The following is a 25271-nucleotide window of genomic DNA, read 5'->3' as shown; positions in this document are numbered from 1 at the left end:
AATTTTTACTATTTTTAAGGCCTCTTGCTGGTCTGGTACTAAAAACAAGTGCTAAAAATCAAGTTGCCTTGTTTAAATTGCACACTATGTAACAAACTGGGAAAGAATCTAGGCAGGAGAGCAAATTGTATTGGTTAGTAGGAATGATCAACAGCCAAATAAATCTTGTTTGGCAAATTTCTCTGCTAAATCAGTGTTCTGGCTCTCTGTTTAGGTGAGTGTAGCAGTGGCATCTGTGATGAGGCGTCCTGCATCAACAGTGGTACCTGTACTGCAAGCAAAGCAGATTCATACATTTGCCTTTGCCCTCTTGGATTTAAAGGACATCATTGTGAAGAAGGTGAGAGGATGCTGGGCTGCTTATATTTCTTTGTATGTGTTATTTAGTGATCAATGTCTTTTCCACAGTGAGGTCTTATGCTATTACATGGACAGAAGAGAGTACTTGTTACTTCATCTTTTTTAAAATTACATAGTGAAACCCTCCCCCACCATTCACTTTGGGGCTACATCCAGCTCCTACACAGCCAGTGATTCTCAAGCCTCTTTGCTTATTAAAACTAAGGATAATTAAGCATCTCAAGCTTACTTTTCAGGAGTTAAAATAATGTACCACTCCACAGGTGCACATTAACTCTAAAAAAATCCCCACTTTCTCCTAAAACCAGTGTCAGTTGTATATTCTGAAAGGTAAAGGACTCAATACCAATTTCTTGCTGAAATTGCAGATACAAACAAATAGTCAAATTCATGCAGCATCATATTCTATGCTGCAGAACTTTTCATGCCACCTCCCACTGTGTGCATGCTTGCTACTTTGGAAAACACTGTGCTGAATCACTGAAGAAAAGGAGCACAAGGCTTTATAATACAAGTACATCCCTGGAAAAGGAAGGGATTAAGGAGTGAAACAGTGCTGGCTAGGAAAAAAAAATATTTGGAAAATTAAATTTTTAGGTTGTTTTTCTTAGCATTAGCTCTGAGTACTTTACAAAGGGAACTGACACTGGTTGGTAGGAGTCAATCCCTTACCTTTGAGCCTCAAATTACCTGCTTGTGTATTCTGGATTTCCAGCACTCACCTTGGCCATACCTCAGTTCAACGAGTCCTTAAGGTCATTTGCTAGCACACCCTGGCCCTTGGAACCACAGAATTACCTTTCCTTCATGGAGTTTGAGATGACGTTTCGTCCAGATTTAGAGACTGGTGTCCTTTTGTACAGCTACGACACAGACAGCAAGGATTTCCTCTCCATTAACTTGGTGGCTGGTTACGTGGAGTTCAGGTTTGACTGTGGCTCAGGAACGGCTGTTATCAGGTAAATGGCGTTGCTGGTGTTTCTTTCCCAACAGTGCCGCAGTGCTGATCCAGGGGAGGAATGGGCTGGAAAGAGTAATATATAGCCTATAATGAGGTATGGCAGCCTGTCAGCCTCTAGCGCCTACTTCTTCTAAGGAAGCACAGAAACACTAGAGCTCTATTCAAGGGGACAGGATTTTCTTCCTACATAAGTATATGTTTCAAAACTTTATTATCAACATTACCATGTTGTGACACCATCTTGCTGCAGTGTTACTTTTGTTTCTGTATGTTATTGCAGAAATTCCCTTCTTGCCTCCATGACATTGTACCCTAGCTAGTTAAGGGATCTATACATACTTTACGCATATACTTTCTAGCCACGGGGTTGCACAATATTGGCACTTCAGTGAGCATCCTCCTCCCTGGTCTCCAGTGCCAGGCAGTGAAGTATGGGGCTGCGGGTGTCACAAGAAGATACACCTCCACTTCCCCCCTTTCCACATAGTGCTGTTTTGGGGGGCATCTGAGGCTCATACCCAATTTATGTAACTTAAGCAGTCTAAAAGATAAATACATGGTTTATTTATCGTGACATGGAAGTCAGCCAGGCTTCCAGGCAAAGACAGACTTCTGAGAATGATTCATCACTTCCTAAAATTAATGTCTAGGATAGGAGCAACAAAATGCCTTAAAAAATGCACATTCTCTCAGTGTAACTGAGTGCCCAGTCTCTGGACTCTTCTGAAAAGGCGATGGGACGAAGGTAGGCACTCAGTACTTGGATGTCATCCAAGAGGCTGCCAGTTTGACCAGGCTGACCTAGTATTTAGAAATAATTTCTATAAAGCTTATGCAAAATGTGCACACTGCCTGCAGGTCTTGTATACTGTATGTTTCCTGTGGATGGACATGAGGGATTTTGGCTTTACTGCGATTAGGAGAAATGTACTGATTTTCCACTGAATTTGGACTCAAGCAAACAAATCCATTCAGACGACAAAGTGAGAGATGAAATTTCAAGGGAGCAAATGCAAAATAATGCACAATCCTAACAATGCACAGCTGTGGCAATACAGTTACTGTTGTCAGATAGAGAAAGATCCTGGAGTCACCATGGACGGTTCTGTGAAAGCAATAGCTAACTGCTTAGAGACAAATATAGAAATGTAAACACAATGTGGAGAATTATTAGGAGTGGAATAAGCAACAATGCCTCTGCAAAAACCCACAATGCACTTCATCTTGAAAAACTGCTGCCATTCTGGTCACTTCATTTCCAAAGAGATTAGCAAAATAAAAAAAAAAAATATATAAAATAGTGGTGTTGATATCCGGAGGAGGGAAAGAAACAGTTTCCACAAATACAGCAGGACCCTTCAACCTGGAAAAGAAAGAGTTTGGTGCAGCCATGATTGTGATTAGATTGTGAATAGCATGGAGATAAATAAAGTATTTTTATTCTGTATTTTTTCAATTAAAAAATTAGAATTAGAATGAATTAGAATCAGAATGCATTAGAATTAGAGTTAGAGTTAGAATTAGAATGAATTAAAATTAGAATGAATTAGAATTAGAATTAGAATTAGAATTATTAAAATTAAAATTAAAATTAAAATTAAAATTAAAATTAAAATTAAAATTAGAAGGAGCCCAGTTAAACTGTAAACCAAAAAAAGTAACTAACGAAGAAAATAAGACTTCTTTTTTTTTCAGACAGCACATAAATAAGTTGTGGAAATTAATTGTCACAGCATGTTACAGATGCCAGAACTATAAATAGGCTAAAAAATACCCAACAACCATTAGACAAATTTGAAGAAAGCTCTGCTGCGGGAGATCAAACAGGGTTGTACGGATGCAGTCTCTGACTCAGGAAATGGCTAAGTGACAGGTTGCCAGAAGCTGGGAGGATATGTCAAGGGAAGAATCACTTCATACTCGCCCTGTTCTTTTCTCTTGCTGAAAAGCAGCAGAAATAGCTTATGTCAGAGACCTTTGCTCCAACCCCAAATGGCCCTTCTTACAACAGCCTTCAGACTTTTTCTGCTTACAGCCATCTAATTCCTATTATTACCGGCAAGTGTAAGGTATGAAAGTAGACATAAAATTTTTCCCCCAAAGAATATTGTAGCTTTTCAAAACACCTTGGACTAAAGTTTAACCAAGATGTAGGCTTGTAAAATGTAAAAGCATGTGGCTGGGAGTGGAAACTGCCCCTTTCAACTGGAAAGCAGAATAGCGAGCAGGACGCCAGCTAGCACCTGGGTCATGTGCAGTGGGAAAAAAAAAAAGTGAGGTGGGATAGCTGGGTAACAGGGGAGACTCATGACACTGGCAGTTTTCCCTGAAGGTTGTCAGGATGTCCTGTTCAGGCCCTTTTGCTAGATAATCTGGGCATCTCACACCCTGTCATCAGCTCTGTCAGTGATTAAATCAGATAAATAAATTTCCAGGGTTGTGTGCCTGCTTGGGCAATATCCACTGAAAAGTCTGCCTTGATCTTCACCATACCGCTTCACATCTACCCTTTGTCCTAAAAAGGGATATAACTCTGGTCATCCTGACTATCTCTTCCATAGGACAGGCTGTTAAATATTATAATATTATCAGAACACAATTATAATGTCTTTATAACTAAGGATAAGGCAAGCTCATTTGTGTATGGCAGCAGCAGCAGTAGGAAAGCTGACGCTGATGAAGCATGGGTTTTGCCTGAAGTGACCTGGGGTGGAGGCAGTGTGGTGTGTGCAGGGGGCTCAGGAGGGAGCAGGGATGCCAAGCCAATGGGCTGATGCAGAACCTGAGCTATTTAGCAAGTTGTCTCAGAGGAGAATTTGTTTTCCACTGGGATTTCCATTGACCAGGCATTTGCAGGATCAAGATCATCATGATTTAGTGTAGTTTTTAAGGTTCAGTTTATGCAGAGAGGTAATCCTTAATGTCACAGCACATGAAAGGCCAGAAGTGTTCAAGAGGCTGCAGAAAGTGTTACCAAACTCATGCTGGTTTCAAAAAGCCTGTGAATCCAAGAAATAGTTTGCAACTCTAGAGTGATGACTGCAAAGCTTAATCATCCCTAACTGTAATTAAATCTAGCAGAGCATGATGATGACCTAATCAGCAGAGGAGATAAAATGAATGCATTGCCACTTACTAGGTAGCCAAGCCTATCTGGTTCTGTTCTATGTATATATTGACTTCTTAAGGTGATAAAATTCTGTTGCCTGTTGATTTACCCAAGACAGTTAAACCCTAAATGCTACTGCATATGAAAAAGGACAAGTGAATGGCGTCACTCGATGATATTTTTAATGGAAATTTTCTGAAAAAAAACATCGAAGTAGTATTGCCAACATTGTCCAAACAGATGAAAATGGGCTTTGAGAAAATTTGGAGGAGCAAAATAGATACAACAAAAAGATTTCAAAGCTCAGGTTGATTGCTCAGAAAAAAAGAAAAAAAAAAAATTGTTATTTTCACATCTTCAAGATTATATACCTTTTTTAATCAACATTTGAATCACTATTGACTCACTATTTCAAATCACATTTTTTTCAGTTCTTTCAATCTGAAATGTTTCTTTTTTGCATTTTTAAATGTAAGTAGCCTGAAAATACAAAACATTATTTCCCCCAAAACTACTTTGTATTTTTTCATTGAAAGACAGAACATCTTCAAGTGTCCTAGATAACATGGTTTCTGATTTTTCCAGCTTGACCAGTGAATCAAACACAAGTTTTTGTTGCTCCTGGAGGAAAGACTGCAAGATAACATTTAGATGTAAAATCTAGATATAAAACCAATGTAGTAAATTTGAAAACAAGATACAAAGTTCTGTAGAACATGCAAAGGGGAATGTGGTTTTGACCTTTATACTGGCTGCTATTCATATTAGTCCTGAACTAATAAAGATTATAAGAACAGTTTTGAAATGCTTCCTTTGAGACTGGTGAATACTTTGCATAACTGAGGATTATTGTTCCGACCTAATATCTCATCATATCGTTAGGATCATATTTTAGTTACTTCTCCTTAACGTACACCTGCCAGGCTGTGCGCCTGTGTCCGTGTGTGTAGAAGTCACTGTAACAGGCTGCATAAACAGAGCTGATAAGCCAACACAAGGTAGTTCTGTTTTAAAAAAGGATGAAGAATGTGGGTCTAGACTGACCATTAAGTGGGAAGCTTTATCTCCAGGCTTACATCATATACAGCTAAGAAAAAAATTTGTCTTTATGCATTATAAATGACTGAGCAGAATAATTAGTTCATAGGTATATTAAATGCATGCTGATTATAGGAATGTTTCACTTATAAATAAAAGTAGAGTGCTTGTTATTTGCTGTAGGAACATGGTCTTATTTTCCTTTGCTGATAGGGCTCAGAAGTTATGTTGCTTCCTTATAAGGAAAGAAACACAATGATTTGTTTTTATTTTTTATTTAAAAAATCATCCCAGAGGACCTGACTTTTTAACATGACATTAATATTTGAAAATACTAGAAAAGCAAAAGTGTAAAATACTTGAAAGTTTTCTTCCCCTTAAAACAGGAGTGAAGAACCTGTCAGTCTGGGTCAGTGGCATGAACTGCGAGTGTCTCGCACAGCGAAGAATGGCATCCTGCAAGTGGACAAACAAAAGCCAGTGGAAGGGATGGCAGAGGTGAGCGTATGACATGGCTTGTCATGAATACGGTTGTTGGACTATAAAATGATTGCATAGTAAACTACACAGGCTTCTGGCAAAAAAAGTTCTTATAGACTCAAAAAAGTATACATGTTAGGGCAACATTTTCTTAAGCCCAAAACTGGAATTTTTCACATGAAGTCTTCCCTCTGAGGACAGGGATCCTTGTAAAGGCAGATGAAATCTCAGCCTTATCTGCTCTTGCCATGTAACGACTCACTTTTTTGTGTTTGGTTCATACATGCTCTTGAGGTTCTTTTGTTGGTACTTAGTGGTTGTGGCTAGGTCTGTTGAACAATGTGTGCACTATGAAATGCATCATCTGGAGAAGGAGGATACTGAAAATTACGTGCACAAAGTCCTGTTTTTACCTCTCTCTGAATATTGTGCTGGAAAGGTGAGCCAAAAGACAATTGTTTCTTTGTCTTTTCCTTGCAAAAGTTGTTATCAGGACAGAGTAAGGGCTGGAATACTCAGGCAGTTGATGACTTGCATTTTTTTCTTCCTTCACCAAAAGGTCATAGTGAATAAAATTTGTAATAAGGTGAAATTTTGCTTGTACTGAGCAGTGTATTCACTCTAAACACTCAAATGCATACACAGAGGTACTTTCTTACCCCAAGAATCTGAGGCTAGAACTGCTTAGAAAATATCTTTTATTCTTTACTATTGGGGAATGTGGCCAGAAAACCAGACTCCAGATCCTGTTAGCAGATGAATCTGCAGTTTTTTCTGTAAACTGGGAAACTATTTAAAGCTTAGACTTCCCTTGAAAAATATAAACAAATTGCAATTCCAGTTGTCTGTCAAGGAACAAATTGAGCAGGGAAACATTCAAACACAGCAGTCGAGATTTTAGATAGATGGGTCAAGATGAAGACTCCTTTTTTTTTTTCTCTAAGTGCTACAGTGCAGCTGCAGAAGGAGCTGCCAGCAAAGAAATCACAGGTGCTTCTACAGGACTGGAATTACAGTTATCCTGTCCTTAGCTGTTAAACATCTTTCAGTTCACTCCAAGACCCTGACTAGTCCCATCATGTATCCTGAGCAACTGCTTCTGGTAACTAATGCAAACTTAATGTTTCCTTCATTTAGCCCTGTAACTTGCTATGGATTATCTTTTTACATGTTGGTAACATTAAATGAGTCTCTGTTGCATGGACTTTGCTCTGATTTTAACTTTATGAACCTAATTCTTGTTCTAGATTTATTTCATTATACCTCAAGTCATTGCAAATAGAGCTAGATATGCAGTCAGAAATGACAATGAGTCAGTCTCCTTTCTTCCTTCAGTATTCCAGTTTTGAAATACTTCAGATTTTTCAGTTAATTTTGATTACGATAAAGCATGGTCACTAGAAAGTGTCCTACAGTGGCTTTCTGAAGAGAATTGTACAAAGAAATGCAATTAACGGAAGTAAAGAGGCATTAAAGTAAGCTATAGCATCTAATGTTGGCTAATCTGAAGTTACAGGCATGGTTCTAGCTACTCGAATAAAATGTTATTCTTATGTTTATTGCAGGGGGCTTTCACACAGATTAAGTGCAGCTCGGAAATATTTATTGGCGGAGTCCCTAGTTATGATGCTGTGAAGAAGAACTCTGGGATCCTCAAACCCTTCAGTGGGAGCATCCAGAAGGTATTTGCCCAGAGAAACACGTGGGAGGCATCCAGAGTACACTTTAGGTGGAAACATATCCTTATAGCACTTGCAATGGAAGTATTCAAAATACTCCCAAGATTTCACCTCAGGAGCCCACCACAAAGGGCTTAAACACATATTTCACAGTGAGAAGTCATTCTAACTTTAATAGGCAGTAAGTATTACTACTGCCAGTCTCCCTATTGATTTCCCTCCTGTACGAATAAGTGAGCAGAAGCCATATGGGATTGAGTTCAGGATGGTGCAAGATTAGAGTCCTCAGAGTGCCCTGTGGCATCGTATATAAATAAATGAACAGAAGAAATGCTTCAATACTTAAATGTATGCAGACCGGGGCAGCTAAATGTCTGATTTAACAAATACAGTTATGAGCAAAAAAGAATCATAGATTCCTAGACTCACAGAATGGTTTGGGTTGGAAGGGACCTTAAAGATCCTATAGCTCCAACCCCCTTCCATGGGCAGGGACACCTTCTACTAGACCAGGTTGCTCAAAGCCCCATCCAACCTCCATCCAGCCTGGCCTTCAACACTTCCAGGGATGGGGCATCCACAGCTTCTCTGGGCAGCCTGTTCCAGTGCCTCACCACCCTCACAGTAAAGCATTTCTTCCTAATATCTAATCTAAACCTACCCTCTTTCTGTTTAAAGCCATTCTCCCTTGTCCTACTGCTACATACCCTTGCAAAAAGACCTTCTCCATCTTTCCTGTAGGGCCCCCTTTAGGTACCAGAAGGCTGCAATAAGGTCTGCCCAGAGCCTTCTCTTCTCCAGGCTGAACAACCCCAGCTCTTTCAGCCTGTCTTCATAGGACAGGTGCTCCAGCCAGACACTGATGAACTTCATGGCCCTCCTCTGGATCTGCTCCAACAGGTCCATGTCCTTCTTATGTTGGGGGGCCCAGAGCTGAATGCAGTGCTCCAGGTGGGGTCTCACCAGAGTGGAGCAGAGGGGCACAGTCACCTCCCTCGCCCTGCTGGCCACGCTGCTTTTGGTGCAGCCCAGGGTACGGTCGGCTTTCTGGGCTGCAAGTGCACATTGCTGGTTCATATCCAGCTTTTCATCCGTCAATAACCCCAAGTCCTTCTACTGTGGGCTGCTCTCAATCTATCCTCTGCCCAGCCTGTATTTGTGCTTGGGATTGCCCTGACCCACGTGCAGGACGTTGCACTTGGCCTTGTTGAACTTCATGAGGTTCACAAATTAAAGTGGATTCCAGTTCAGCTAGTGTATTCTTGTACCACACAGCAGCTGCACACCTCACTGCCTTCCCCTCTTACGTTTTTACATGGGGCACATGAATGGAGGAGGTATTTTCCTTTGTTGGCAGACATTAGGGATGATGTTCCAGTGCGGTCAGCTGTTCATGGATGCAGCTCTCTTCTGGGTAAGAAATCTGTAAATCCATAGTAAGTCCTAAAAACTAATCAAAAGTTCAAACTGGACTTACATCCCTAGGCATACTTGGATAAAACTGCAAGGTTGGTCCTGAATCCTCAGAGTTTTAAATTATAGAGTTATTGCATCATATTTACTTAAATAAAAAGCTCTAACAGTGCATCTCATAACAATTGATCAAGGGCAGGAAGGTAATTGCAGTTCAGTGTAAGTGGTCTCATCACTTGGTCCAGCATTTTTCACTCTTTGTTAGCTGTCTAGCAGAAAACATGAAGTTCAAGATAATTGTGGGAGTTTGTAATAGTGATGGGAACAGGTCAGTCACACGGGCATCATCGGAAAGGTGGTCTTGACTAAATACAGTGCATTTTGGGAGGGCAAGATAGGGACCCTAGAAGCAATTGACATAGCTCACACTTACAAGGTGAGTAGCTGTACCCTAGAGTACAGAGGCACTGGTAAGGACTGGGAAATGCTGGGTGTGAGCCCACCCTTCTGTGCTGTAGTTAGGAAGGAAAGAGGGTGGATTTGCCCTCCCAGAGGCCTGACTGGGCTGTCAAGGAAGAGTGTTGCCTGCCTTTCGGGCACTGGGAAGCTATTAATTGACTGCTGTGTATACACATAGTAGGATTTTGGAGAATTGTATAGAAATAAAGCGACAAACATCGCCAGGTACTGGAAAACATGTTGTGTATACAAGGACCTAAGACCTCAATCCGTGTAGTTACTCAGATAAGGGTAAGAAGTGACCGCTGTAGTCTGCTAGTTCCTACGTGAGGGTGAGATTTCTTGGAGTACCTGAGTCTGAAATGATGCAGAAAAGGGCACGACGAGAAGCTGAATATAAGTTTAATCCCAGGAATGAGACATATGTTTAAGAGTAGCGTCTTGTTAACCTCTGGTTAGCCAGAAGTTAGAAGGAAGCTGAAAAGGCAGTGGAGGCTTCACTGACCCATTTTTATAACAGGACTGGATGTTTTCCTGCTGTTGTTTAGAGCTGTTTCAAACAGAGTATGCACGATGCACACCCTTCCCCCAGTAGGACTCCCTAAGATGCATCAATTGAGTTATGTAGGAGCCAGAGTAACTATTACCATTCTCACTTCAGGCCCTAAAATCTGTTTGTGAAAATGGACTTCTTGTTTCAAGGTCACTGGCATCAGAAGCTGTACCCACATGTAACCTCTCTGCCAAGTTATCAGCTGAGGTTATAAAAATGTCAGGTTATATTGGAGAACTTAGGCTGCTGACACATTGGAAAAATCCCAGCGTTTAACAGTTCTCTTCAGTTTATATGCACATGGTTTTGTGAGGTAATTAGTTATGTTTTTCATCCATCTTAACTGTAGCTTCTTTCCGGCAAGATGAGGTACTAGAAAGCAATAGACAATGTGAAAAACAAGCTGTTCTACTTAGTATTTCTGTTGTCAACATGTCTTCTGGGGGGTTTCCTGATCTCAGGAACACTCTTTCTCAGCAGTGTTCATCTAATTTTACTGTTCTAGCTCACAGCTCAGCTACAAAGCATTGCACCAGCATTCAGATACAGAACTGGTGAATCCCACACAGCTTCACCCCACATGGGGGTTGCCTAAGGCTGTTTAACAAAACACAAAAGAAATTAATCTCCAGTGGGTCAGGGTGAGCAACAGAATGAGTTGGACCTCTGAGACTGGAAAACACACATTACAATAAACAGTTTTTTAGCCAAGTTTTGAGGGTTGTTTCTCTGAAGTCTTTTAGATGGGTCTTCTGACGAGCAGTACAACACTGGGAATTTGACAGTTTTTAGCATATGTTTTCCTCCCCTCCCCCTGTTTTTTTTTAACACATAGATTATCTTGAATGACTGGACAATCGATGTGAAACAGGATTTCACTTTTGGAATCAACCTAGCAAATGCTGCCCACCCCTGTGTGAGCTCACCATGTGCAAATGGGGGCACCTGCGTTCCCAAGAAGGACAACTATGAATGTGACTGTCCCCTGGGCTTTGATGGGCAACATTGCCAAAAAGGTAATGATGGCTGCATTTCAATCCAGAGATCTGGAGTTGATCATAAAAATAAGTGAGATTTAGCACCTACAGCTGTGGTTTTGCACATCCCTTAAAATAGAAACACTGGAGGCCAGAGCTCCCTTTGCATCCGTGCACATTCCATTTACCCAGGGATGAATTCCTTCTGTTACTTAGGAACATGGTAACTGTTATTCCAGCACAGAGCTGTGATCCATAGATAGCAGCCTGGTATCTGGTTGCTTGTGGTGGCCAACACTGAACACTTCATACACATTTCTAATTATGCAGTGCTATACAAAGGGGGAATTCCTGCCAACATCCCCCAGCCAGTGATTATGTTACATCATGAAGCATGAGCATCGATAACCCTGGTAATTTTATCTTCCCTAGGGCTCACAACAAATGCTGTTCTCATATACAGAAAGGTCTAGTCCTTTTTTAGACACTGACTACTCTGATGGTAATTTCACCATCTGCACAGATCTTGCTGTAGTACGGCAATGGAGACCACCAAGGAGGGAAACCTGCCCAGATGCACATTATTCTTCTTTCCCCAGAGCCACTGTAATAGTACAAACCTTAGATTCAGGAAAGTGTTCAGATTGTGTGGTGTCAAAAAAAAATGTCCTTTGGGTTATTCCACTAGATGGAGATGTTTCCCTTCTATGAGACTTGAGCTTGAAAAATTTCTGAGGGAGGATTTTGTAATGTAACAGTGAGCTCAGTTCAAAATAGCTGACTGACATTATTGTCCTCACTCACTCCTTCATTTCTCACAGGCACAAACTTCAGAGTTGAAAGTAGTGGTTTTGGTTAAATCATGATGAATAGATTGAGCAAAAAGACAATATCTTAGAACAAAAACAATTTACTAAAATACAATGCAAGAAACCCCTTTGCTTACGTTGTTGTGGTCTAGCTAATAGCTCGAGCAACGTCATTTATCCTGGCTTCTTTGTAGGGAGGAGGGAGAATTGTGATATTGGCTTGCTAGGTATATGCAGGGTGCTAAGCTCCAGCCTTCAAGATAGTATCTGCAGCAGCAGCAGCAGCGAGGTCTCCAGGGGGAGTCAAGGCAAGTGAATGCTTTGCAGCTTGCGTGTGTGGCTGCCTGCCTGTTCAGTGAGCTCCTGTGCATTGCTCGGGCCACAGCCCCTCGCCACTTGCCTGCTTCCAACCTGTGCTAAGCCCCAAAAGCAGTGTGCCGAGCTGCCTGCCACTGCACCTGCCTTGTGGCACTGCTGTGCTGCTGCTCAGCTGGCATGCCACTGCTCTCCTCCCTCTTGTAAGATGTGTGGGTGTCCAGGCTTTCACGGTCAGTCTGACGGGCCTTGTGCCTTTGGCTGAGGCTAGATCCTGGGGGTTGCTTCCTATGTGCATCCAATCATTTTCAAAAATGTACAAAAGCATGAGTCACCTGTTTTTGTGGTTTAACCCCAGCCAGCAGCTGAGTACCACGGAGCTGCTTGCTCACGCCCCACCGCTGGTGCGATGGGCAGGAGAATTGGAAAAAGGTAAAACCCATGAGCTGAGATAAGAACAGGTTAATAACTGAAATAAATAAATAAATAACAATAATTAAAAGATAAAAAACAGTAATAACAACAATAATAATTGTAATAAAGGGAGGGAGAGAAAGAAATAAACCCAAGGGAGAAAAAAACCCCAAGTTGCTCACCACCTGCTGACTGATGCTCAGCCAGTTCCTGCTGCCTGTGGCTGCTGTTCAGGTGCCTCTCCCCCCCCCCCCCCCCACGTGCAGCCTCAGCTGCCACTGAAAATCCAAGTTTTTGCTGAGAGATGTGCAGAGAGTATGGAGGTCCCTCCTGAACCACAGTCCACAGCAACCTTGATGAAGTGGAACAGATTTCTCAAAATAATTCTTACCTGTGTCTCTTCGGTAGGATGTAGACACGGCTAAGGCAGGGTGCATGTGTGTGTCCACTTCTGTTTCAGGATGGGATTTTGGTTAGTGCACTCAGCTGGTATGTGAATGGCTGCAGGTGCAGTCTCCATCCTGCTTGGTGGTAGGCAGCTGTAACACTGCCCTGAAAAATAAAAGTGCTTGTGAGGGACTGTGACTCATTCTTCAAAATTATACAGGCCACTTATAAAACTCAGCTTAAATGATGCTGGTATGAGGTATATGAGATATTGATTCCTATCATAATGGATTGTTGGCTGAGGACTCTAATATTAGAGTTTCTGCTGGCCTTGCTGGGTTTTATATCTTCTGTCCAAGTTGTGGGAAGCATTACAGGTATTTTTATACTTAATTGTGAGATGGAGTAGAACAGTGAATTACTGCATTCCCCTGGTTAGAGCTGATCCCTGGGTAAAGCATGGTGAGTCACTGGGATCTGAAAACTAGGACTAGCAGATGAGTTTGGTGCTGGTCCTACCTGTCTGCACCTTTGTGTGTTTTGAGCAGGCAAATATAAATACTTGGAGCAAAACAATAATAGAAAAGTGCTACCTTTATGGATGATTATAGTTGCTTATGAAAATGGGAAGCAGGGATCACACATTTGCAGAAAGGTGGGCATGAAATTGGATGAAGGGAGATTCTTATGCTATAGAAAAATAAAATGAAAATGTTCTTGTTTTGTTTTGTGCTGACTCACTGCAGAGTGTGGAAGTTACTGCCTAAATGGTAAGTACTGCAAATGATGTGAAAACTGCTCAGTCATTGTGCATCTGTATCTGCTCTAGCAAGCTGGATTTCCATTAAGCCTGGCAAGCTTCTGTCAATAAGCCAGAATACTTTCTGGGGTTGTATAGTACTTCCTTAAACATCATCCTGTTGATATTTTAAATTGCATCCAGAGCACCTGCTAAAAGCAGACCAGTGGCTGTGAAGCTGGTCCATGCATCTGCAAAGCAGTGGGGCCAGCTGTCTGAGGGCTTTGTAGGGGTAGGTGCTACTTCAAGCTACCCTGCAGTTCAGAGCTTACTCCCACTTGTCATGAGAGCCTCTTTGCTGAATTGTGACGAGCAGAGAGTGAAGGTGTTTGGTCCTAGATCTCCTTACTGGCCTGTTCCCTTCCAGTTGCAAAGATCCTGCATGCGTCAAAGGTACTGCTAAAATTTACTTGTTTTTTTGCAGCCAAATTCAGTGCAACAAACGAAGAGCATACAGAAGAGCAAGCTGAGATAAATGGCCATCAAACTTCATAGACAAAATCAGAGTGCTAGAGCAAGGGCAAGGGCTGCTGCATGGCACAGGCACCTTCCACTGCTGAAGGGAAGAGAAGCAGGGGTCTAGTGCTGGTGTGGGACGTGACAGAGGAAGGGCTTCTTTCGTGCTCCGCTGCCATCTGCCATGGTCAGAAACTGTCCAGTGCAGAAAGCATCAGACCTGGTGAGGAATGTCTGGCCCAGTGTAACACATATTTTGCAATCTTCCAGCGATGCTGGCAGGCTGCAGGCTATGGGCCACCTGTGGTTGTTTCTTTAGACACATTAGACAGCTTTCCTGATTTTGCTATGGATAAAACAGGCGTTTGTCACTATCTAAAATTCTCAGTCTTGGCACTTAGAGCTAAATTTCATATTGCTGTTGTTGGCTACCAGACTACACCAATTGTTGCATATCTGTATTACAGTGAGCTCTTAAAGCCCAGTCGGCCTCTGCATTGCGTAACGAAAGCAAGCATCCATGCCCTGAAAAGCTTGAAATCTCTATAGATGGGATTAGCTGTGGGTTGAAGGGATTAGTTCTCAGGAGGAAAATAGGATGAAGGCAGCTCTTTTAAGGAATTTATAGAATTGGTTTATATTAATGCAGCAGTCAGTTGTGAGCGATGAGCAGCAAGCTGTCGGATGTTCACCCAAAAGCTCTGTTTAGGCCAGTGCTTATAGCCTACCAAAGGCTGTGTATCAGGGATGCTCAGTGATTTATATCACACGTCAGAGTTATTTTACCAAAGTTTTCTCCATGGGCAGCCATACACCAGCACCAGGTCTGGTTGCAATGTGTGCTGCTGTCCCAGCAGCTGTACACCACAGCAGTATCAGGGGGTGTCCCTAGAGAAATGGGAGATGCTGCGTGTGAGACACTGGTGAGCTCTGAGCAAAACATCCTCCAGGGCAGCACTGCAGCATATCAAATATATCCGCCAAGAGGCTTTGCAGCCTCTGTCATACAGCCTTTAGTGTAGTCTCAGTTGCTTTCAATAGACCTTAAAGGGATTAGGGTCATCCTGTATGTCCTCCCTGGAAACAGCCTCCCCCCAGCACTGCACCCCAGGGTTGAACCCTCAGCAAGCAGCAGCCACTCTGTGCAAAGTCACATACACAAAAGGAGAAAATGGACAGCTGACAGGTCACCTGTGCTGTCTCCTGACCTCACTTTGCAGGGGTGAGCGGTCCCAGCACGTGTTCTGCAGCTGGTGCTCCATAACGAGCCGAGGAGGAGTTTCTTAGACTAAGAACAGAAGGTGGTTGATGGACAAGATTTGGCAGGAGGGTGGCTTGAACCACACAGAGAATCAAGGAATGTGGAAGTGGGGGTAAAAACAGAATTTGCAATGTTTTCCTGGTACTTCATATTTTACTGTGCTAACATTTATGGTGGAGCAATACATTAGGGCCATGACATGAAGGCTGTAGGTATAGGGACTGTCACCAGTTTATAAACTACCTCAACTACTGCTGCTACATTTAGGTATGAACTAGCTATGCTTTTTGCAAACCAATGTGGGTTCAACTCAGTTCTGTGCCACCAGCAGGTACCTGCCAATGCAGGAGTAAACCAGTCTTGTCTCTTCTTTTGCCTTCCATTTCAGTGTCAGCTGGCATTCATCTTCAGTTTTTTATTTACTTTTCAGCCATTACAGAAGCAATTGAAATCCCGCAATTTATTGGTCGCAGTTACCTCACATATGATAATCCAGATATCCTGAAAAGGTAATGCATCTCCTGTGAACATAACTATTCTCTTTGTTAACCGATATAATTCTAGGAGCCTCATGTGGGAGGGTGTTGCATATTTAAGTGTTTTAAGCTGTATTTGGCATATTTCTAAATTTCAGGGAAAATAATACATTTTCTGTGCTTATGGCTCAGTTGGTTATAATATCCAAACATCCTGCAGCCTGTAGAGTACTGGCATGCACAGCATATATCTGGCATGGAGAAGGACTGGTATGTGCTCTCTGAAAGTAGAGAGGCATACAGAGGCTGTATCTGTAAAGAGACTACGGATTTTAACTCTTGCTGTAGCCTAAAATTTAGATCTTCAGACTTCTTTTTGGCTGCTCTGTATCCTGGAAGATGCCCAAATTCCAGTAAGTTGTGGGTTATTTTAACGAATTCCTCCATCTGCCTGTATTTCAGCCACTAGCTAGAGGAGGCTTCACAGATGTCCTCACCTGCAGCTCAGTACCACTCACCTACTAGGACTTTCTGATTTGCCCTTCTTATACTTCTTCCACTGCCTTCTGAGGGCACCAGATCTCCTGGACATTTTCAAAATGTGTTGTTAAACTCAATTTCACACAGAGCTTGGCGAGAAAACATTTATTTTTGTGGAGTAACCAAGTGTTTGGGATTCTGCAGGGACAAGTTAAATTCCCCCACTCTGAAATGCTGGGAATGGAGATGTGAACCAGAGTCTCACAAATCGGCATGTAGGCGAGTTGCAAGACAGTAGCCTGCAAGACCAGCAGAGAAGAAATACAGCATCATCCGTTACATGTTTTTGAAGACTGTCCCAGCTCAATATTTTACTATTATTTCCTTCTACATTAAACAGGGTATCAGGATCAAGAACAAATGTGTTCATGAGGTTTAAAACCACAATGAAGGAAGGTCTTTTGATGTGGAGGGGAGATGGTCCCATGCGACCTAACAGTGACTTTATTTCTCTGGGCCTGCAAGAAGGAGCATTAATATTCAGGTAAACTCTCTCTGCCTTATTTGCATTGCATGCGGTACACTCAGGGGTCGGAGAAATTGCCACAATGCATCCAGTGCGCTTGTCCTTTTGGTGTAGTGTGAGACAGTTACATCGTAAGGTTTTGTTCAGCGATGGGTCCCATTTGTCTGGGACAGGATGTGAGTTGAAGAGGTGATGTGGAGCAAGTTTGCATCATTCCTGCTCCCTTCTTCCCTCCCTCCCAATTTTTAAAACATCCACTTTTAATGTGATTTTCTAAAAGTCACTTTATGAGGGTATGAGTACTGTCAGAAACTCCCCCAATGCCTCTTGAAGCACTTGCCATCTCAGTTAAGGAAAGCAGGTGTTGGGTGTGCAAAGAGAGCAGGGGTCAAGGAAAAGCCCTGCTGATGCCTGTGCTCGCTGCAGGCTCACTCTTTGCTGCAGAGTGCACATGGCAGCAAGGGTCACACCTTGCCAAACCCCCAAATATCCCACCCTGTGACACAAACCCAGGTGTCGCCAGGCTTTGTTACCGCCACCAACCACAGAACTGCTTATTTAAGAAACAATTATTACTCTCAAAAAGCTGAAAGTGGGAGTGTTGGGAGATGTTGGGCTGAACTCATGTTCTGTCTCCAGAATCGCTTTCACCCTTTCAGACACTTAGACTGTGCAGCTTTTTGCATGGTGCTTTTCTGGGACTCCTGCATTTTGAAAGCCCTGTTTTCTTCATGATCCCCTTTTAGGCTGTATAAGGCAAGAAACCGTCAACTACAAATGTCATCATTATTATGGATTGTTGTGAGACACTGTTGATTAAATGACAAAGATTTTGTTCATCATTTAAGCTAATTTGAAGCTATCTTTTACTTGACTTACCTGGTTGTTGTTTGCTACCATGGATGCATAGACAAATTGCACTTTTCTATTAAAATTAATTTATTTTAAGCTTCTTTTCCATGTGATTTTCTGCGGTTGGTTTTGCAAAACCTCTTAGATGCCTCACTGTTTTATAAACAAGGAATTGACTCTGCAGAAATGGTGCATTTCTTAGATAACTTTGGGAGGCCCTGTCTTATCCAAGATGCATGGTACTAAGTGGCTGATCTATTCTGTCTATTTTCTAGGCACAGTGCATATTTATTAGGGTTGTTGCTATCCCCCAGAGATGAAGATACACCACGGTTTTAGATCAAAACAGCTGAGTTTTATTGAAATAGCTGCACCTTCCACATGCATTTAGAAGGTGAAAAACTGCGATCCCAAATGAAAACTCCTAGCATACTGAAAGGGAGCACTGAACAAGATGGGGAAAGGGCAAATGCAGGAAAAAAAAAATCTTTTTTCTGGAAGAGTGATATTCATGCGACTTTCCCACCTTTTGAGAGGTGACATCAGAAGAGTGTCAGGGCTGCGAATTGGTCAGAAGTATTTTCCTGCAGCCTAAAATTAGATATCTGTGTTCTGGTCCAGTTTAAAATTTGAAACATACTTTTTCTCTCCCATTTTCCTATTAGATTCCCTGTACAGTGTAAATGCTGCTGTAAATCCTTTCTGTTGTTCCCTGCTTCTGTAGAAGCTTATATCACTGTTGTAGGGGATCCCCATTCATTAGGGATATGGATCTCATATTTGTAGGAAGAGGTCTAACAATTAGATACAATCCTGAGCATCCAAACCTTTCTGTAGCTCTTGACCTTAAAGACTCAGGAGAAGCCTGTACCCCCCGTGCCAAAAGACGAGCTGGCAGGGAAGACCAGCCTGGCTGAGCAGAGCTTTGGCTGGAACGCAGGGGGAAAGCAGAGTTTTCCATCTTTGGAAGAAGGGGCAGGCAACCCCGGAGGGCTATAGCGGTGTCGTGAGGTTATGCAGGGGGAAGGTGGAGAGGAGAAAGCCCAGCTAGAACTCAGACTTGCAGTTGCTGAAAAAGATGACAAAAAACACTTTTACTATCATGTTAGAAACAGAAGGAGGGCCAAGGATAATCTGCATCCTTCATGGGATGCGGGGGGGAACGCTGCCACAAAGGATGAGGAAAAGGCTGAGGTGCTTAATGCTTTCTTGCCTCAGTCTTTCACAGCAAGCCCAGCTTCCCTCTGGGTACTGAGCCCCTGAGCTGGAAGACAGGGTGAGGAGGAGCAGAATGGAGTCCCCACAGTCCAGGAGGAAACGGTCAGTGACCTGCTGCTCCACTGAGACACACCAGTCTGTGGGGCTGGATGGGATCCACCCGAGGGCACTGAGGGAGCTGGTGGGGCCAAGCCACGCTCCATCATATATCAACAGTGCTGGCTAAGTGAGGAGGTCTCAGAAGACTGGAGGTCAGCCAACATGACACCAGTCTTGTAGGTACAAGAAGGGCAGGAAGGAGGATCCAGGCAGCTACAGGCCTGCCAGCCTGACCTCGGTGCCAGGGAAGGTTGTGGAGCAGATCATCCTGGGTGCCATCACATGGCAGGACAACTGGAGGATCAGGCCCAGCCATCATGGGGTTAGGAAAGGAAGGTCCTCCTTGATGAACCTGATCTCCTTCTACAAGAAGATGACCTGCCTAGTGGATGAGGGAAGGGCTATGGGTGTTTTCTACGTGGACCTTAGTAAAGCCTTTGACACCATCTCCCACAGCATTCTCCTGGAGACACTGGCTGCTCGTGGCTTGGGTGGGTGTGCTCTGTGCTGGGTTAAGAGCCGGCTGAGCCCAGAGCGTGGTGGGGAATGGAGTTACATCCAGCTGGCAACTGGTCACCAGTGGTGTTCCGCAGGGCTCAGTACTGGGGCTGGTTCTGTTTAATAGCTTTATCAGGATCTGGAAGAGGGGATGGAGTGCCCCCTCAGTGAGTTCACAGGTGACCCCCAGCTGGGGGGAGTGTTGATCTGCGGGAGGGCAGGAGGCTCTGCAGGGGGGTCTGGGCAGGCTGGAGCGATGGGCCCAGGCCAGTTGTGTGAGGGTCAACCAGGCTGAGTGCCGGGTCCTGCCCGTGGGTCACACCAGCCCCCGCAGCGCTGCGGGCTGGGGGCAGGGGGCTGGGAACTGCCTGGGGGGAAAGGGCCTGGGGGGGCTGGTCGGCAGCCGGCTGGGCATGAGCCCCCCGTGTGCCCAGGTGGCCAAGGAGGCCAGCAGCACCCTGGCTGGTGCCGGGAACAGCGTGGCCAGCAGGGCCAGGGCAGTGCTGTCCCCCTGCACTGGGCACTGGCGAGGCCGCCCCTCGACTCCTGTGTTCAGGTTGGGCCCCTCGCTGCCAGGGGGACGCAGAGGGGCTGCAGCGTGTCCAGAGACGGGCAGGGGGCTGGTGCCGGGGCTGGGGCACAAGGCTGGTGGGGAGCGGCTGGGGGAACTGGGGGGGGTCAGCCGGGAGAGGAGGCGGCTCGGGGGCACCTTGTGGCTCCCTGCAGCTGCCTGACAGGAGGGTGTGGGCAGGGGGGTCGGTCTCTTCTCCCAGGTGACAAGTGACAGGGCAAGAGGAGACGACCTGAAGCTGCACCAGAGGAGGTTTAGATTGTATATTAGGATGTTAGGAAAAAGTTCTTCACTGAAAGGTTGTTAAAGCATTGGGACAGACTGCCCAGGGAAGTGGTGGAATTGGCATCCCCAGAGGTATTTAAAATGCGTGTAGATATGTTACTTAGTGACATGTTTTAGTGATGAACTTGTCAGTGCTGGATTAGTGGTTGGACTTGATGATCTCAAAGGTCTTTTCCAACCTAAGTGATTCCATGATTCTAGACAGGTATCTTCATCCTGGGTAAAAGGAGGTGCTTGTTTGAGACTCACTGAACCTCTGGGGAAGAGTCATATTTAGGATAAAAATTTTGCTCTGGGCAGCTCACGACTTCATGTGCTGTTCTCAAGTACCTTATCCTGGCCATCAACTTCATTCCAGGTTCAGCTTTTTTGTAATAGATGATGGCATTTGCTTTAATCTCTCTAGCGTGGTGCAGGCTGAAGGCTGACAGCAGGCTGGCTCAGGCTAATTCATCCTGCTTATGTAGGCAGTTGAGCACCCAGAAGCTCACTGTGTTGTAGCATCTACTTCCCCTTCAGGAAGGTTGGCCCACATTGCTGGGACCCAAAAATTAAGATGCCTGGAGTGTAAACGTGATGGGAATGTTATGTCTGCTGAGTAATTTTAGTAGCAGCAAACACAAAGTAATAATCCTCTACAACTGAAGCAGGGAACTCTATGATTATCTCTGTTTTTATTTATTAGGCTTCATCCTTTCTAACATTACAGGTCTCAACCTTCCCTGTAATTCAGATGATTTATAGATCTGTTATAGGTCATGTGCTTATTTGGTCTTGTAATTATTTATTTATTAACCCTGTTTGCAGCCTCCCGCTGCTGTCTCCCATTTGGCCAAAGGCCTGTAGGTCACTGACCTTCATAACCTCCTGTTTTGGGGAGAAACTTCCATGCAGAGGCACCCTACTTGCTCCCATGGGATGGTGGTGGTGGTGGTACCTACTCTGATGTAGGCAGGAGGGGTTTTTTCCTATTGCCCCATGACCCTGACTTTGCAAAGTAAGTGTGTTGCTGCTGGGCTTCCAAAGGATTCCACTGGTCCCCCCAGAGCTGGAGCTGTAAGGGGAGCTCTGGGAGCAGAGCAGTTAGGGCACAGAGTATGGATGTCTGAGCCATTTGGCAGCCAGCCAGCCTTTGCAAGGGAGGTAGTGACATTTTAATTTTTTTTTTTTAATTGTAGCTACAATTTGGGCAGCGGCATTGCATCCATCACAGTGAATGGCTCTTTCAGCGATGGCCGGTGGCACAGAGTCAAGGCTGTTCGGTAAGTGGCCATGCTTCATCTGGAAGGCATTTTGGAGCTGCCCTGCTGTTAAAGGTGCTAGCTGGTGTGTCTGGATGCTGGTCAGGTGTGAATCACTGTGGCTTCACGCTCTCACATCACTTAGGAGTTAAACTGTTAGCAACTTGGCTGTTCCAGGACAATGTACACAAGATTATTGTGTTAGAGGTTACAGTGCCAACTCAGTGCAGCTCAAGGCAGGCTGCCAAAGTCACACAGGGCTATTCTGGGGCTGTGACAGACGTTCTATTAAACCCATACCATTTGGGTTAAGAGTATTTTTTTTAGTGTCTGCATTTTTAAATTCCCTAGTGAGCATTTTTGCTGGCTGGCACAAGCACTGGAGCACGGGCAGTGTATGGCTACTTTCTCGATTTGGAGGAGGTGCAGACATTTTGCAGTGTATATATAGCTCGTATTTATAACTCATTACCTCATGGGAGGCAAGAGTGCCCAGCATAGAAAGCACACATCTCTCCATGAGATGTTGGTTCCCTGGAAATTGCAGGCTGACATTAGCACAACTTGTTACCAAATTCAGTGAGAATAGGAACCCATCAAATGGCTCTTCTGTCAGCATGGTTATTGACCGTATATAAAATGGAAGCAGCGTAAAAGCTTTAGTGAGAAACAAAACTGTTCATATTTAGTTTGCCTATTCCTTCCCTAATGTTGAAGCTTTTGCTGTTTGCTTTTTATATTACTTCTTATTTTTGACATGTCCGACTCTGTCCATGTTCACTTCTCCCCCAGCTGTGCAATTTACTTCTTTCCCAGTTTTTTCTGCCCTGTAAATGTGTCCCACAGCCTTTGTAGTTCTCTGACATCTGAGTCTCTGGGGAGAAGAAACACCCCAATGGGTCTAGATTGCTGTAGCACACTGCTGTCCATGGGGCTCCCCAGCGTCAGTCCCAAGCCTTCACCATGAAGTGCCCTGATGAGCACTTAGTCGCCCAGGTCACCTGGCAAGAGGGGGATGCTGCTGCTCCTCCTTCCACCTGGCTTTTGGCTGGATGTATTAGAGTTTGTTGTTCATTTCAGGGATGGACAATCTGGCAAAGTAACCGTGGATGATTACGGTGCCAGGACTGGTAAATCCCCTGGGAAGATGAGGCAGTTAAATATCAATGGGGATCTCTATGTAGGTAAGTGTTTGCTGTTCACACCAGGACACAGATGCATTTTTGTGTTTGTTGTGTTTGGTTGGCTGCAAGGCAGAGCATCCCCACTTCATCCGTCTCAAAGTGAAGGCTTCACGCAGCAGCCCCTGGTCCCCCACAGCCTGTTTTTTGTAGAGAGGCCTCTCTGGGTTGTAGCAGGTGGACTGGTATGACTGGTATGAGAAGGGACCAGCGCCATAGGGTGCAGTACTTCCAGCAGATATATAGAGAGTCGGTGAGTGACAGCTGCAAAGCCTGCACCTCATTGGGAATCCGGGCACAAGCTTATTCAGCTCCCAACTGATGCCACAATTTCTGCAATAAATAATTAGCATCCTAGTTTATTAGCTCCTGCTTATCTCTTCTGTACTTTCAAGTGCTTAAAACTTACTTAAAAAAACCCACATAGCAACCTGTAAATGAAAATTAACTTCTGAGGTCTGCTAGGAAGGCTAATGGCATTGCTTGGCGTGCAGTCTGCTAAGCAGGAGCAGACACCTATGTCGGTGAAGAGTTTCTCATCACTACCTTTCCCCCAGGTGGCATGAAGGAAATAGCCCTGCACACGAACAGGCAGTACATGCGGGGCCTGGTGGGCTGCATCTCCCACCTCACGCTTTCAACTGATTACCACATCTCGCTGGTGGAGGATGCCACTGATGGGAAGAACATCAACACGTGTGGGACCAAGTGACAAGAGAGGAATCCTGGTGCTGAGGACCTATCGTGTGCTTGTGTGTGTGGCTGAACGTGAGCTGGCTGCCAGAGCCCTTTACAGCCAGCCCACATTCACCATCTGGGAAGGTGACAGAGCCAAAGGGACCCACGCCCCCCACCACGTCCCCCCCCAAAAAAAAACTCCAAACAAAAACCCAAAACATTTTCCCGTCTTCTTTCTTCTCCTTTTCTGAACAAACCAAACCAAATATTTTGTGTATGGACTATCCCCTCTACCTGTTAAGTTGTTAAGTGTTTAGCAAACACTGAAGGTTGTGCATCGGTGCAACAGCAAAGAAATGTGTGATGTTACAAATAGCTCAATGAGTGTGTTGTGATCCTTAGGTTATCTTTTGTAGTATCAGAGAAAGAAGCCTTGAAACACATGCATTCATCCCACCCTGCAGTAGTACAATGACTGTGCTGTTCAACAAGTACACCATCAGGCAGTGTATCTATGCATTCAGATACACGTCCCAGAACAAGCGATTCTCCTTACCACTCTCTGATTTAGCTGAATTGTATTTCATCCTGTGTAAATAACAGCTACAGTGACTGGTTTCAAGATATTTTTGTTTGTTGAGGAGGAAAGTTCTTAAAGTCTACTTTTTTATTACAAGCAACAAAATCAGTGAACCAATTTTGTAGAAGTAATTTTATACTTGTATATTTTTTATAGCAGCAGCAGACGTGCTTATGTGGTATAACTTTTAACATTTAGGTGTACTACACAACTAGCTCTTTGCACACTTTCCTAAAACCTGTAGTAAACTGTGGTTTAAACTTGTTACATAGGAGGCTTAATGTCTGTATTTTACAGTTTTGGTGGGGATATTTGTGAGTTACGACTCATTTTAAATCTTTTTGTTTTGTAAATTTTGACAGTTTAAAATTGTACATTATGAAGCTTTCCTGGCTTAAACAGATTAAAAGATAAGGAAAAAACTATAAAATGCTTGCTACTGTGGTATTATAAATCACTTTTTTTTTTTTTCTGAAAAACAAGAAAAGAGATGTGCAAGAGACCTTTGTGGGTCACAGTCATCTTAAAATAATATGTTTTCTAGGCACTGGACCAACACTTATGCAACCTTGATTGCCAAACTGTAATTTAAGCAGGCAAAGAGTGTTGTCAAGACACTAAGGAAATAGTCCAGAATGTCATAGTTTGGAGATTTTTCTTAACTCTTCATTCGAAGTGGATCAGTGAGCCATCATGGGGGGAGAAGACAAACCTGCCATGCAGCAGGATGCCCCATGGCTTGCCCCGTGCTGGCAGTGGGAGAAGCACAAACCTCCCCAGTGGTGCAGGGTCATCTGAATGCCTGTGACCATGAGATGGTGGAATTCAGGATCCTGCATGGAAGAAGGGCAGTAAGTAGGATTGCAACCCTGGACTTCCGGAGACCTAACTTTTGTCCTCTTCAAGGACCTGCTTGGAGGAATCCCATGGGCTAGGGCTTTGGAAGGTAAGGGGGTCCAAGACAGCTGGCTAATAATTCAAGCATCATGTTCTCCAAGCTCAAGGTAAGTGCATCCCTATGAGTAAGAAATCAAACAAAGGGGGCAGGAGACCTGCATGGATGAGCAAGGAGCTTCTTGCAAACCTCAAACAGAAGAAAGAAGTTTACAAAACGTG

General features: G+C 43.9%; 1 protein-coding gene across 2 annotated transcripts in view; it reads left to right on the top strand.

Annotated features, from left to right (window-relative positions):
• EGFLAM (EGF like, fibronectin type III and laminin G domains) overlaps positions 1 to 24585 on the top strand; it is a 78554-nt gene extending 53969 nt beyond the window's left edge. The window contains exons 14-24 of one of the 2 annotated variants that reach the window (XM_056325167.1): positions 215 to 340; positions 1076 to 1319; positions 5855 to 5966; positions 7514 to 7630; positions 10888 to 11068; positions 13701 to 13724; positions 15901 to 15979; positions 16827 to 16970; positions 21654 to 21737; positions 22797 to 22900; positions 23455 to 24585. In XM_056325167.1, coding sequence (XP_056181142.1) covers positions 215 to 340; positions 1076 to 1319; positions 5855 to 5966; positions 7514 to 7630; positions 10888 to 11068; positions 13701 to 13724; positions 15901 to 15979; positions 16827 to 16970; positions 21654 to 21737; positions 22797 to 22900; positions 23455 to 23609 — 1370 coding nt within the window. In that variant the 3' untranslated portion in view covers positions 23610 to 24585. The remainder of the gene's footprint in view (positions 1 to 214; positions 341 to 1075; positions 1320 to 5854; positions 5967 to 7513; positions 7631 to 10887; positions 11069 to 13700; positions 13725 to 15900; positions 15980 to 16826; positions 16971 to 21653; positions 21738 to 22796; positions 22901 to 23454) is intronic. The other variant, XM_056325168.1, reaches the window with a different exon arrangement.
• Positions 24586 to 25271: the final 686 nt, after the last annotated feature.

Source organism: Falco biarmicus, chromosome Z, assembly GCF_023638135.1.
Source record: "Falco biarmicus isolate bFalBia1 chromosome Z, bFalBia1.pri, whole genome shotgun sequence".
NCBI classification, from domain to species: domain Eukaryota; kingdom Metazoa; phylum Chordata; class Aves; order Falconiformes; family Falconidae; genus Falco; species Falco biarmicus.
This window is presented reverse-complemented; position numbering and strand designations above follow the sequence as displayed.